This window comes from Mus caroli, unplaced genomic scaffold, assembly GCF_978045245.1.
Source record: "Mus caroli unplaced genomic scaffold, Mus_caroli_1 scaffold_20, whole genome shotgun sequence".
In the NCBI taxonomy this organism is placed as follows: domain Eukaryota; kingdom Metazoa; phylum Chordata; class Mammalia; order Rodentia; family Muridae; genus Mus; species Mus caroli.
In genome coordinates this window covers 15,462,562-15,475,803 of record NW_028227275.1, presented here as the reverse complement: position 1 = coordinate 15,475,803, position 13,242 = coordinate 15,462,562, and the positions used below count along the sequence as shown (strand labels likewise).

Genomic DNA, 13,242 nt, shown 5'->3' with positions numbered 1-13,242 from the left:
TAAACTTTAGTGTAAAAAAATTGTGAATATATAAAAAATCTACTGAGTGACTAAAAGTGTTCCTAAAAAGTCACCAAGCCCCTTTGGTTTGGAGAAAAGCTTTCTTAGGATATCTGTTTGGAATAAAGGGATTCATTTCATTTATGAAGTTGTCACACCACGTTGGGACCCTCTACACAGATATTTGTGGCAAGCAAACTCTACATGGATTGGTACTGTGTATCTTGTGTCTAAGACTTCTGGTCACCTCCCAGGGACAGGTCTAACCCCACAACTCTCCTGCTTCTTGCCTTCATAGCCCTGGCTTACCTGTTCCTTCAGCCTATCTGACAGACTCGAGTTGCCATACATATCTCAGCCTGACAAAACAGACACACTTAGACTCTAGAGAAAGCCGGTCTAGCTACATTTATAGCCCTGAACAAGTCAGTTCTTTGTAATGTTCTCACCTAGAAAATAATAATTATGTCTATCCCTAATATTTGATATAAAATAAGGTAAATAATCCATACAAAAGTGTTCCCTCAATAATTATAAAGTGTTCCTGTCCTCTGTGTATTTGCATCTGTTTTAAATCCAAGCTACTCCCTCTCCTACACAGGTCTCTGCTGGTAGAGCCAACTCCCTGGTCCAGCTGAGACATCCACCCCAGGAGCTGGCTTTCTGCTGTGGGCTTCTCAATACGCCTATGGGGATAGGCGGGCAGCACGCAGGAGCCACCCTTCCAGCCGACTGTGTCTTTCTTGCTAAGGGAATGAATTCAGTGAACTAACAACTCCACCCAACAAGTCAACGGAAATGCCAGGACACAAATAAAGGTGGCAAGGCAGGCAGGGTAGGACAGCTAGCGTTGGGGTCACATGTCTCCCTCAGCCAGAGTTTCCACAGCAACCCACACTCATGGCTACAGAGAGTTGTAGAAAACAATAGCTACAGGCTGTTGTAGAAAAGCACGCTGTCAAGCACAGGCAGCTGAGTTATGGCTACTGTGGGAGTCTTCCATCGTGAACATGTGCCTTCTGCCAAGGCTGCCTTGTTCTAAGAGGGGAGAACAGCACAGGGGCACCTGGGAGTTTGCTGCTCAGAGGCCGCAAGCCAAGCACCCTGTCTAAAGGGCAGAAGTGCACTGGGACATTCTTTTTAGTTTACTTTAGTTTTGTTTTGGGGGCAACAAAGTAACACTGCCCACTCTCTGTATAGACCAAGCTGGCCTTCTGCCTCTGCCTCCCAGTGCTGGGATTAAAGGTGTGCTCAACCTTGCCTGGCCAGGGAGAGTTTCTACAGCAGTGAACCATAGGAACTTCCTGCCTAGAAAATCCTGATAGGAACAACGGGCTTCATCTCTTACCATGGTAGGAACTTCACACCAAAGCACACACATCAGTCCTCTCCACTGCTCACACCCACAGAAGCTGTTACACACTCACACAACACACCAAGGGGTAGAACAACTCTGACGATGAAACATCAGGCCTGGTTCTCCTCAGGGGCCCTTCAGTTCTGAGGCTTCCACCAAGCTTTTTCTGAGAAGGTTTTCTCACACAGAGTATAAAGACACAGTGCCACACAAAGTGGGCTCCCCTCTTAGTAACATTTCATTTCCCACTGGAAATAAACTAGGCTGGGCCTGGTGGGTCAAACTTCTAATTCTAGCACCTAGGAGGCTGAGGTAAGAGTATAGTCACTAGTTCGAGGCCAGCCTGGGCTACGTGGGGAGTTCCAGGGTTGCATCAAAAAAATAAAACAAAACAAAAAACCAAAAAACCCCAAACAACAAGAAAGTGAAAAAAGGCAGGTATCATTTGGATTTCTACATACCTAGCAGTCATTTGTAGTTTTTAAGATTCATTTTTATTTTATATGTATCTGTGAGTAATGGCAAGTATATATGTGTATCCTGCACATGGCGGTGTCTGTGAGCTGCCCCGTGTGGGTTCTGATTTGCAAGAGCGGCAAGTGTTCTTAATTGCGAAGCCATTCTCCACCCTTCGCAGTTCTGTAATAGCTCTTAGGATCAGGAGAAACTGGCGTACTTACAGACTTTACTGAAGTAATACTTAGCAGCTTTCAGGCTGCTCTGCTTGTAATCATGCTTTTAAAAATGTTTATGGGCTGTCAAGATGGCTCAGCCGATATAAACACTTGCCACCAAGCCTGACCACTTGAACCCTCCACGCCTATATGGCAGAAGGGAGGGACAAACCCTGACCAAGTACACATACACGGCCCCACACAATGTGCACACATGTAGTATGGGCATACATACATGTAAAAAGTATCTTATACAACTTTATATATGGATCCAAAATTTTATATATGGATCCAAAATTCAAAGCTGTAGGTAAAGTAGAAACTTAAGAAAATAGGAATTCAAACCTCAGCAAAGACTGCTAACACAGCTGGCTCACACCTATAATCCCAGAATTTTGGAAGTTGGAGACAGGAATTTCACAAACTCATGGTCACTCTCAGTTACAAGGAAGTTAGTTCTGGGCTAACCTGGACTATATGAAACCTTGACTCAAAAAACAATGCAGGATTGTGGTGATCAGGCATACATACACTAAAAAACACTAAAAAAAACAATGCAGGATTGTGGTGATCAGGCATACATACACTAAAGAACACTAAAAAAAAAACAATGCAGGATTGTGGTGATCAGGCATACATACACTAAAAAACACTAAAAAAAAAACAATGCAGGATTGTGGTGATCAGGCATACATACACTAAAAAACACTAAAAAAAACCAATGCAGGATTGTGGTGATCAGGCATACATACACTAAAAAACACTAAAAAAAAACAATGCAGGATTGTGGTGATCAGGCATACATACACTAAAAAACACTAAAAAAAAAAACAATGCAGGATTGTGGTGATCAGGCATACATACACTAAAAAACACTAAAAAAAAACAATGCAGGATTGTGGTGATCAGGCATACATACACTAAAAAACACTAAAAAAAAAAACAATGCAGGATTGTGGTGATCAGGCATACATACACTAAAAAACACTAAAAAAAACCAATGCAGGATTGTGGTGATCAGGCATACATACACTAAAAAACACTAAAAAAAAACAATGCAGGATTGTGGTGATCAGGCATACATACACTAAAAAACACTAAAAAAAAAAAAGTAAATAAATCTAAAACAACAAATTTTGATTATGTCATAATACTAACCAGTAACAATTCCTATCATAGAAACTAGAGGGTCTGACTGCATCAGCCTAGGGTCTATAACACCGTGGGCCCCAACAGAATGTCTTTCTCCTAAGCATTCTTTCTTTGTAGGGGTGCACTGGGAAATTAAACCAGGAGTCTCCAGTATGCTAGGCAAAGCCCCACACTCTGAGCTATATCCCAACCCTTAAGATTGTCTCAGAAAATCTATAACTTTGTATGCAGAGGAATTTTTAGTAAGCTCTGGGCCACTGGGGTGAAAGTAAAGCTTCAAGATAGGTTTCTCTACCCTTAGAAACAGAAAGTAGGATGATGGTTGCCAAGGTAGCAGGCGGAGAGGAACGGGGAGTTGTTCAGAGGACAGAGCTGCAGTTCTGCAGGATGGAAATGGCTTAAAGGGCTGGGGCACAACAATGCATACATTATTAAGTAAACCGTTCCAAACCTGGGAAAGGGTTAGGATAGCAAATGTTGTTACTGCAATTTCAAAAAAAAAAAAAAAACAAAACTGTTTGTCCATCAGGCCTCACCACATGCTTGGATTCAATAGGCCCTTAATAAGTGTCTGTGACCAAATTAAAAGCAAATAATTAGGAAGAGACTCTGGATATGGTGGTGTATACGCGTAAGCACAGTAATCAGGAGCAGAGGCAGGTGGGTCTCTGTGAGTCAAACTCGTCACAGTTATGTAGTGCATGCTACAGTTTAAGCAGTGTTAAAAAGAAAAACAAATTAAAGGTGGGGCTGTATCTTGTGCACTGTGTACTCGGGTGCTGACTTCTGTGCTCAGAGACCTGGTTACAGTCTAGACGTTGGCACTGTCACGATCCCCGAGCCATCTCCTGTAGCTGCTTTGTGTAAAGAATGTTCTCCCATTATCTCTGATTGGTTAATCAAGAACTATCAGCCTATGGTTGGGCAAGAAAGGACAGGCACCTATCCGAGAGTCCCATGTTGACCAGAGGGGAAGGTGGGAAGGGAGAAGGTGTGGGGAGACCAAATGGAGGGACCAGGAGGAGAAGAAAGTCGCCAGGAGGCAGGTGATATTCCATGAGGAGTCTCCATGAGGACACACATGGAACAGAAAGAGCAAGGGCAAGACTCAGATTAAAGGTAAAGGACCGGGGGGGGGGGGGGGAACTGGAGAGATGGCTCAGCGGTTAAGAGCACTGAGACTGTTCTTCCAGAGGTCCTGAGTTCAAATCCCAGCAAAATGGTGGCTCGCAACCTCCTGTAATGAGATCTGATGCCTTCTTTTGGTGTGTCTGAAGACAGCTACAGTGTACTTATGTATAATAATAAATAAATCTTCGGGACTGAGTGAGCAGAGTTGACTGAAGCAAGTGGGCCTACCGGAGCGAGCAGAAGTCTTAAATACAATTCCCAACAACCACATGAAGGCTCACAATCATCTGTACACCTACAGCATACTCATATGCATAAAAATAAATAAATCTGTTTTTTAGAAAAAAGGTAAAGGACCACATGGCTGTGGTAGGCAGCCTAATTGAGTTGGATTATTTTTGGTGGGTGGGGTAGAAATCAGGCTGGCCTCAAACTCACAGAGTTCTGCCTGCCTCTGCCTCCCAAGTGCTGGGATTAGAGCTATTATGTCCCACAAAGCTTCAGACCGTTTTGTGACCCAAGGACATGACATTCAAAAGCTCTGGAGTTCTCCATTCTTCCTGACTCGTTCAGGTCCGAGTTTTGAGTATTATTTTCCAATTTATGCCTCTCTATTATCTAACCGTATCCTTCCTCTTTTGAGTTAAGCTCTTCTTTCCTCTCTGTCTATTGAGCACAGGACAACTGCAGAGCCCTGCAAAACAAAACAGCTGATGGTGTAACATCAGCTGTAGTCTCTCTCTTTGAAATTATCTTATTTTATACGTATGGGTGTTTTGCCTGCATATATGTACCACATGACAGCCTGCTAACCACAGAGGCCAGAAAAGGGTACAGGATCCCCTAGAACTGGAGTTACAGATAGTTGTGAGGTAAGTGTTGAACTTGGATCCTCTGGAAGAGCAGTCAGAGCCATCTCTCCAGCCCCCAAGGACTTTTCATAAACATCAGTGGGATCTGCCAGCACAGGCATGTACACCCAGGCGCCAGGAGGCCTGCAGCTTGCCTGGGCTACACAGCAAGTTAAAGAACAGTCTGAGCAAATTAGTAAGACTCTATCAAGATAAAAACTAGAAAGGGGGTCTGGGGAATGTAGCTCAATCGCAGAACACTTGCTTAACTAAATGTGTGAACCCCTGCAGTACAGGAGGAAGGGGCTTCCATTATATGCCTTCAACCCACATTTATTTAGTACAGATAAAGTAGTCCCTGAAATGTTCCAAGGAGACATAGGCTGTTTGACTCAGCTACCTATGGGAATGAAAACTGGGGCCAGGGCAGTAGTGAGGAACAGACAACTCATTAAAAGGCCAGTGGTCTGAAGCTGCTCTTTCTGTGTCCTAGGACCGCGTTCTAGAAATGAATACCAAGGAAAGTAGTCTTGAGAAAGAAAAGACTCAAAGCCCACGCAAACCTCTTCAAGTCACAAAGTTGTTCTGCTGACGTGCATTACGACAGGGTCTCACTCTACAGCCTGGGCTGACCTTGAACCACCATCCACCTGCATGCTGGGATTACAGGCATGAAGAACAGTGACATCATCGTAGATTTATCCTTTTCAAGATTCTTATTCCTTGACCAAGGAATTCCAGTTTCTACGAGGTAAGCATGAATGTTTACTACGGAGCTCCACTGGAGAGAGACAGGAGCTAAATCTCAGTTGAGGGTAGACAATAAGCCTGGAGAGTAAACTTTTCTCCAGCTGTTCTAGGAATAACTATCCTCATAGTCTCACTAGTGGTAGCACACTCCCTTTTGTTTGTTTTTGTTTGAGACAGGGTCTTGTTACGTTGCTCTGGCTGTCCTAGAATTCACCACCGTGTAGACCAGGCAGGCCTCAAATTCAGATATCTACCTGCCTCTGGTATTAAAGGAGGATACCATTACACCCAGCAGGGACTACAACAATGTTCTACAATGCCTAGTATGTATGAAACATTTAAACTTATAAAAATAAATAAATCTTCAAAAATCCTCACAAAACTAGGTGGCGATGGTGGCCTCCTGTCTCTAATGCCAGCACCTGGGAGGCTGAAGCAAGAGGATTCTGTGAGCTGAAGTCCAGCCTGGGCTACACAATGAGTCCCAGGTTAGACTAGGCTAACCCTGTATTTTTAAAAAAAGGATTTATCCCAGTACTCCACAGGCAGAGGGAGGCAGGTTTCTGTGAAGCCAGCCTGGTCTACAAATCGAATTCCAGGACAGCCAAGACTTTCACAGAGAAAAACCCTGTTTCCATCACCCAAAAAAGAATTCACAAATCTTTTCTAGGAACAAAATGGAAAGCTGGCAGGCAGAGCTAACAAAGAGCCTGTCCTGTCTGCCTAACTTATTAAATGCTATAAATCCCAGCTAATGCCTATTAACAGGCTTTAGGTTTTATCTTAGAAGTACTTTAGAATCTACTAGAGATTAAAATCCTGTTTTGTTTTGGGCCCCCCGCCCCCCAATGTAGCTGCTAACAGCTGCAGGGCCTCATGGCCCTGAAAGCCAGCTCTTTGGGAAGCTGTAAATCCTTTCGACTTTGTGACATTAGGATTAAAGTCCATGAGTAACAGGAGGGAAGAACTCCACATGTTGGAGACAGGCAAGATAGTCAAATACCTCTAACCTGACAAAATACAAGTGCACTTGCTGTTGCTACAGAGAGGAAGGGGGAGGGGGAGGGGGATCGGGAGCAGGAGGGAGGGGGGAGGCAGGGACGGGGAGGGAGGAAAAGGGCCTTCCTTTAGAAGCCTTCAGAGGCAGTTGGGGAAGAGAAACCACCGTTCTGAGAGCAGAGTGCTGGGGCAACAGTACTGTTAGAGGAGATCGAGCGCACAATAACCATGACTGCAGAGATTCCACGTGGACTTGTCACCAGTGACCCTCACTGCCCTGAATTCTGTCACAGCATGTAACTGTCACACAGTAAATAGATCACCGAGGACCCCTCCTTGTTGGCTGTGCTGGGGAATGAATCAGCACTTCATAGTGCTAGATAAACACTCACAGGCACCTATCCATCCGCAGCCCTCTTCCCTATCTTTGAATAACCTGAGTTCCTTTCCTCGCTTCTGGCTTGTGGATCCAAGGACCACTTTCTAGCATCACTTTAAACCTTGAGTGGAGGTGAAAGAGGATGAGGAGACAGCTTGTCAATTTTCCCTTTTCTGATTTTCTCATGCACCACATGGTTTTTGTCTTGTTTTGTTTTGTTTTGTTTTAAATTATCATTGGCTGGTGGCTGCTACCTCCTCCCCAGCTGCTGCATGTGGCTTTCAGGCTACCCAAAGCTTACAGTGGTAGGAGGACCATGTCCTTCCCTAGCACACAGAACAGACTACACAGAGTTCTGCAGGAAAATGACATCGACAGCTCCAACAGCAAAGGGACAGGAGTCTGCTCTGCTCCACAGGCAGAGGAAAGAGAGGATGAAAGCCAGTTACAAAGGCAGCTTGTTAAGTGTGAGGATGGAGTCACACAGCCGGCGTCACAAAAGAGAACAAATATTGAACAGGAAACAACTGACAGATCCATCAATAGAGTTCCATTCACCTGGCTGCAGAGAGCTGCTGCGGGGAGAACTGAGAAGGCTCTGTTAAAAAAAGCTTGCCTGCTGCCTCACTGGGTGAACTGAATACCTTTCAAGAACACTGGAATACATGGTCACAAATAGCTGCTAGCTGGTCCTGTCAGTTAAGAAACTCAGAAGTGCTACAAGGATGCACTGGCAAGAAAAGGAGACCAGAAAATACAAGGTTTGGAATTTATTCCTTGGCTTTTCCAACTTAGAAGAAGGATGAAATGCAAAAAAGGAGATTCAGGTATGTAAGTGTGTGTGTGTGTGTGTGTGTGTGTGTGTCTCGGGGGTCTTTGACTGAACTTAGAGGTCACCTGTTTAACTAGACTGCCTAGCTAGCAGGCTCCGAGAACCCACACACCTCTGCCTTTTTGATGCTGGAGTTACAGGCACGCCTCGCTTTTGTATGTGTGCGCTGGGGGCTGAGCTCAGGCTCCCATGCTTGGGCAGCAAGCGCTTTACCCAAATAAGACATCACCTCAGCAGCATATAAGCCTCGAAAGCCTCAAATGAAAGAGCAAGGCGGGGCATTCCTGCACTGGGAGGTAAAGGCAGGGGCCAGGAGCTGAAAGGTAGTCCTCAGCTACACAGGGAATTTAGCCATATACACAAGCTAAAATCATACACCCAACATAGGCTATATGAGCCTGGTTTTATGTCTTTTTTCTTTGTAGCAGCAGCTTTATATAAAGCTATACACTTATCAAGCTATACTCTAATAAAGACTCTTATTTAGACAGAGAGGGAGAGAGAGAGAGAGAGAGAGAGAGAGAGAGAGAGAGAGAGAGAGAGAGCTCAGATGAAACAGGACTCAACTCCATGCCATGCTGAATTCCATCTGCACTTTTACATGGTGTAGAGCTGAGCACAAGTGCAGACTGAGAAGGGGAAATCACACCAGCCTCAAGAAGACAAATGTACAAAGCTATCTGCATCCTCAACTCAAACCTGCCCAGAAATAACTGTTCAAGGCAAAGAGAACACAGTCACTAATGAAAACCCATCTCAATGAGCTCTCAATTAAAGCTCATGCTCTAATGAGCCAAATACCTTCATGTTAAGCTGAACTCAAGGTTTTCATGTGGCTGGAATTTATGTTCATTTCTAAGTTATCAGGTCTTACTTTTGTTTGGTTTGTTGGAGTTTTAAGACAAGGTGGCATGCAGTACAAGCTGTTGCTGGACTCACTGTATAACAAGGATACCTCTAACTCCTGCTTTCACCTTCCAAGTGCTGCGATTACAGGTATGCACCATCACGTGGACATGTCTGACTTTCAGAAATCACAATCACTGTGCCTGAGAGCGTGACAATGAATGTCCCATCACCTGCTCTAAGACAGCGACCCAGGAAGCTTCACCTCATACTTTATACAACTAAACAAACCCTTCAGATGGCACAAAGGAAGGAGGTATTACTAGGTTCAAAGAATCAACAAGCAATCTCGCACCAACTCTTCTCACCAGCCTGGTCTGACCACCCTACCCCTTCCTGTGCTCAAAGCTTGGTAACAGAGTCCCATTACTAGAAAGAGCTTCCTGATCCCACCAGCGAGGTCATTCTGGGGAGAGCAGTGGCTTACCTGTTCCTCCGACAGTTGAGATATGTGATTCACAGCAGCATAGGACTCAATTTTGGGATTAAAGTGATTGATGATGGCTCTGAAATAAAGAATTAACATTACTATGGTCCCACATGGAATACAGTGACAATCCAGTTAATCAGGAGTGAGCAGCCTTGGGTTTATTCCTGTCAACTTGACATAAGCTACAGTGTCAAGCCTCCAGCACATTGGCTTCTAGGCAACCCTTAATGAAATTTCTTTGATTAGTGATTATTGATGTGGGAGAGCAATGCCACCTCAGGACGGGTGGTCCTGGATAGTATAAGAAAGCATGCTGAAGGACCAGAGAGATGCCTCAATGGTCAAGACTGATTGCTGTTCTTACAAAGAACCCAGATCACACTAGCAGCCACACTGGGTAGCTCCCAACTGTCTCTAACACCAATTCTAGGGGATCCGACACCCTCTTCAGGCCCCTAAGGATGCTGCATGTGCCTGGTATACACACATAGGCAAACACACATACACAGAAATGAAGGGAAGGGGAGGGGAGGGAAGGGAAGGGAAGGGAAGGGAAGGGAAGGGAAGGGAAGGGAAGAGGGAAGGGAAGGGAAGGGAAGGGAAGGGAAGGGAAGGGAAGGGAAGGGAAGGGAAGGGAAGGGAAGGGAAGGGAAGGGAAGGGAAGGGAAGAGGGAAGGGAAGGGAAGAGGGAAGGGAAGAGGGAAGGGAAGAGGGAAGGGAAGAGGGAAGGGAAGAGGGAAGGGAAGAGGGAAGGGAAGAGGGAAGGGAAGAGGGAAGGGAAGAGGGAAGGGAAGAGGGAAGGGAAGAGGGAAGGGAAGAGGGAAGGGAAGAGGGAAGGGAAGAGGGAAGGGAAGAGGGAAGGGAAGAGGGAAGGGAAGAGGGAAGGGAAGAGGGAAGGGAAGAGGGAAGGGAAGAGGGAAGGGAAGAGGGAAGGGAAGAGGGAAGGGAAGAGGGAAGGGAAGAGGGAAGGGAAGAGGGAAGGGAAGAGGGAAGGGAAGAGGGAAGGGAAGAGGGAAGGGAAGAGGGAAGGGAAGAGGGAAGGGAAGAGGGAAGGGAAGAGGGAAGGGAAGAGGGAAGGGAAGAGGGAAGGGAAGAGGGAAGGGAAGAGGGAAGGGAAGAGGGAAGGGAAGGGAAGAGGGAAGGGAAGAGGGAAGGGAAGAGGGAAGGGAAGAGGGAAGGGAAGAGGGAAGGGAAGAGGGAAGGGAAGAGGGAAGGGAAGAGGGAAGGGAAGAGGGAAGGGAAGAGGGAAGGGAAGAGGGAAGGGAAGAGGGAAGGGAAGAGGGAAGGGAAGGGAAGGGAAGGGAAGGGAAGGGAAGGGAAGGGAAGGGAAGAGGGAAGGGAAGAGGGAAGGGAAGGGAAGAGGGAAGGGAAGGGAAGAGGGAAGGGAAGAGGGAAGGGAAGAGGGAAGGGAAGAGGGAAGGGAAGAGGGAAGGGAAGAGGGAAGGGAAGAGGGAAGGGAAGAGGGAAGGGAAGAGGGAAGGGAAGAGGGAAGGGAAGAGGGAAGGGAAGAGGGAAGGGAAGAGGGAAGGGAAGAGGGAAGGGAAGGGAAGGGAAGGGAAGGGAAGGGAAGGGAAGAGGGAAGGGAAGGGAAGAGGGAAGGGAAGAGGGAAGGGAAGAGGGAAGGGAAGAGGGAAGGGAAGAGGGAAGGGAAGAGGGAAGGGAAGAGGGAAGGGAAGAGGGAAGGGAAGGGAAGAGGGAAGGGAAGGGAAGGGAAGAGGGAAGGGAAGGGAAGGGAAGAGGGAAGGGAAGAGGGAAGGGAAGAGGGAAGGGAAGAGGGAAGGGAAGAGGGAAGGGAAGAGGGAAGGGAAGGGAAGAGGGAAGGGAAGAGGGAAGGGAAGAGGGAAGGGAAGAGGGAAGGGAAGAGGGAAGGGAAGAGGGAAGGGAAGAGGGAAGGGAAGAGGGAAGGGAAGAGGGAAGGGAAGAGGGAAGGGAAGGGAAGAGGGAAGGGAAGGGAAGGGAAGAGGGAAGGGAAGGGAAGGGAAGAGGGAAGGGAAGAGGGAAGGGAAGGGAAGAGGGAAGGGAAGAGGGAAGGGAAGAGGGAAGGGAAGAGGGAAGGGAAGAGGGAAGGGAAGAGGGAAGGGAAGAGGGAAGGGAAGGGAAGGGAAGAGGGAAGGGAAGGGAAGAGGGAAGGGAAGGGAAGGGAAGGGAAGAGGGAAGGGAAGGGAAGGGAAGAGGGAAGGGAAGGGAAGGGAAGAGGGAAGGGAAGGGAAGGGAAGAGGGAAGGGAAGGGAAGGGAAGAGGGAAGGGAAGGGAAGAAAAGAGGGAAGGGAAGGGAAGGGAAGAGGGAAGGGAAGAGGGAAGGGAAGAGGGAAGGGAAGGGAAGAGGGAAGGGAAGAAGAGGGAAGGGAAGAAAAAGAGAGAGAGAAAAGCATGCAAGTGAGCAAGCTGAGCAAGCCATGAAGACAATGCGCATGGCCTGTTTTAGCTCCGCCTCTGGTTCCTGTCTTGAGTTCCTGCTCTGATTTTGCTCTGAGGGAGTGACCTGGAATCTGTAAGATGAAATGAACCCTTTTCTCTACAAGTTGCTTCTGGCTATGGTGTTTATCACAGCATGAGAACAAGCACAACTGTCCTCTTCCTAATCATGAGGCTAAAAATTATGACCTAGAAACCAACATGGGAAGGATTTAATAACTTACAGAAGAATAGAATCAAATGCCTCTGATGTGCAAATGAACTCAGAGAAAAACATATAAAAACAAAAATCATGCTAAGATTTCCTGAGATGAAAAAGGTCCCAGGGGGTGTCCACTAGGGGGCCATGGTGCTCCAATCAGAACAAGCAGTACAGGCTAACATGTAGATAAAATACAGTCTCTGAGGAAGCTCAGCTTTATTAAAGCTGACGTTCAGTCTTTATGCTTGTTAGTATTAGTTCCAAACCATAATTTAAGTTCTATGCATTGAAACCAAAATCAGAGCTTATCACCTGATCACATCTAAGTCACCACATCTGGTTAGATTTACCTCTCAAAAAAAATCTCTGAGGGTCTGGAGAAAAAGTGCTTGTTAAGCAAACACAAGAACCTGAGTTCAGAGACCCCAGCACCAATATAAAAGTTGAGCATAGCTGTGTGCCTGAGTCCCCAAATAGTGCATGTGTTTTTGTGTGTGTGCACGCACGCATACATGTGTTCATGTAGAGACAGAGGGTTGGGTGGCTAGCCAGTGTAGTGAAACATAATGAACTCCAGATTCAGTGAGAGGAGATTGTGTTTTTAAAAACTTAGGTTCCGGGCTGGTGAGATGGCTCAGTGGGTAAGAGCACCCGACTGCTCTTCCGAAGGTCAGGAGTTCAAATCCCAGCAACCACATGGTGGCTCACAACCATCTGTAACGAGATCTGGCGCCCTCTTCTGGAGTGTCTGAAGACAGCTACAGTGTACTTACATATAATAAATAAATAAAAAAAAAGAAAAGAAAAGAGATATCCAATTGCCTTGGATATCTAGAGAAAAAAAACAAAAAACTTAGGTTCCCATGGCTACAGTAGTGTCATGAATATGAATGGTAACTACTTTGTGCTTGTTTATAAAGGCCTGCTGCACAGACGGAAACACGTCTAGTACTGTAAATGTGGCCTAGAACCGAAGGGTGAAAAGCTCAGAAGTCCCAGGGATGAACCTACTACTACAGCTACTGTCCAGCTCAAGGAATTTAATGTCACACTGCCCTACAGATCTGTATCTCTCAACCATGGCCTACTGTAGCTCTCAGACCTCATCAGAGAAGGAACTCACACTTGGTCAAGCACAGAGAATCAGGGTCAGTGGAGTGTTCA

General features: G+C 46.3%; 1 protein-coding gene across 1 annotated transcript in view; it reads right to left on the bottom strand.

Annotated features, from left to right (window-relative positions):
* Armh3 (armadillo like helical domain containing 3) overlaps window positions 1-13,242 on the bottom strand; it is a 182,431-nt gene that overhangs the window by 21,743 nt on the left and 147,446 nt on the right. Inside the window, exon 24 of the mRNA XM_021151523.3 lies at window positions 9,459-9,537. Within this exon, the coding sequence (XP_021007182.1) occupies window positions 9,459-9,537 (79 nt within the window). The remainder of the gene's footprint in view (window positions 1-9,458; window positions 9,538-13,242) is intronic.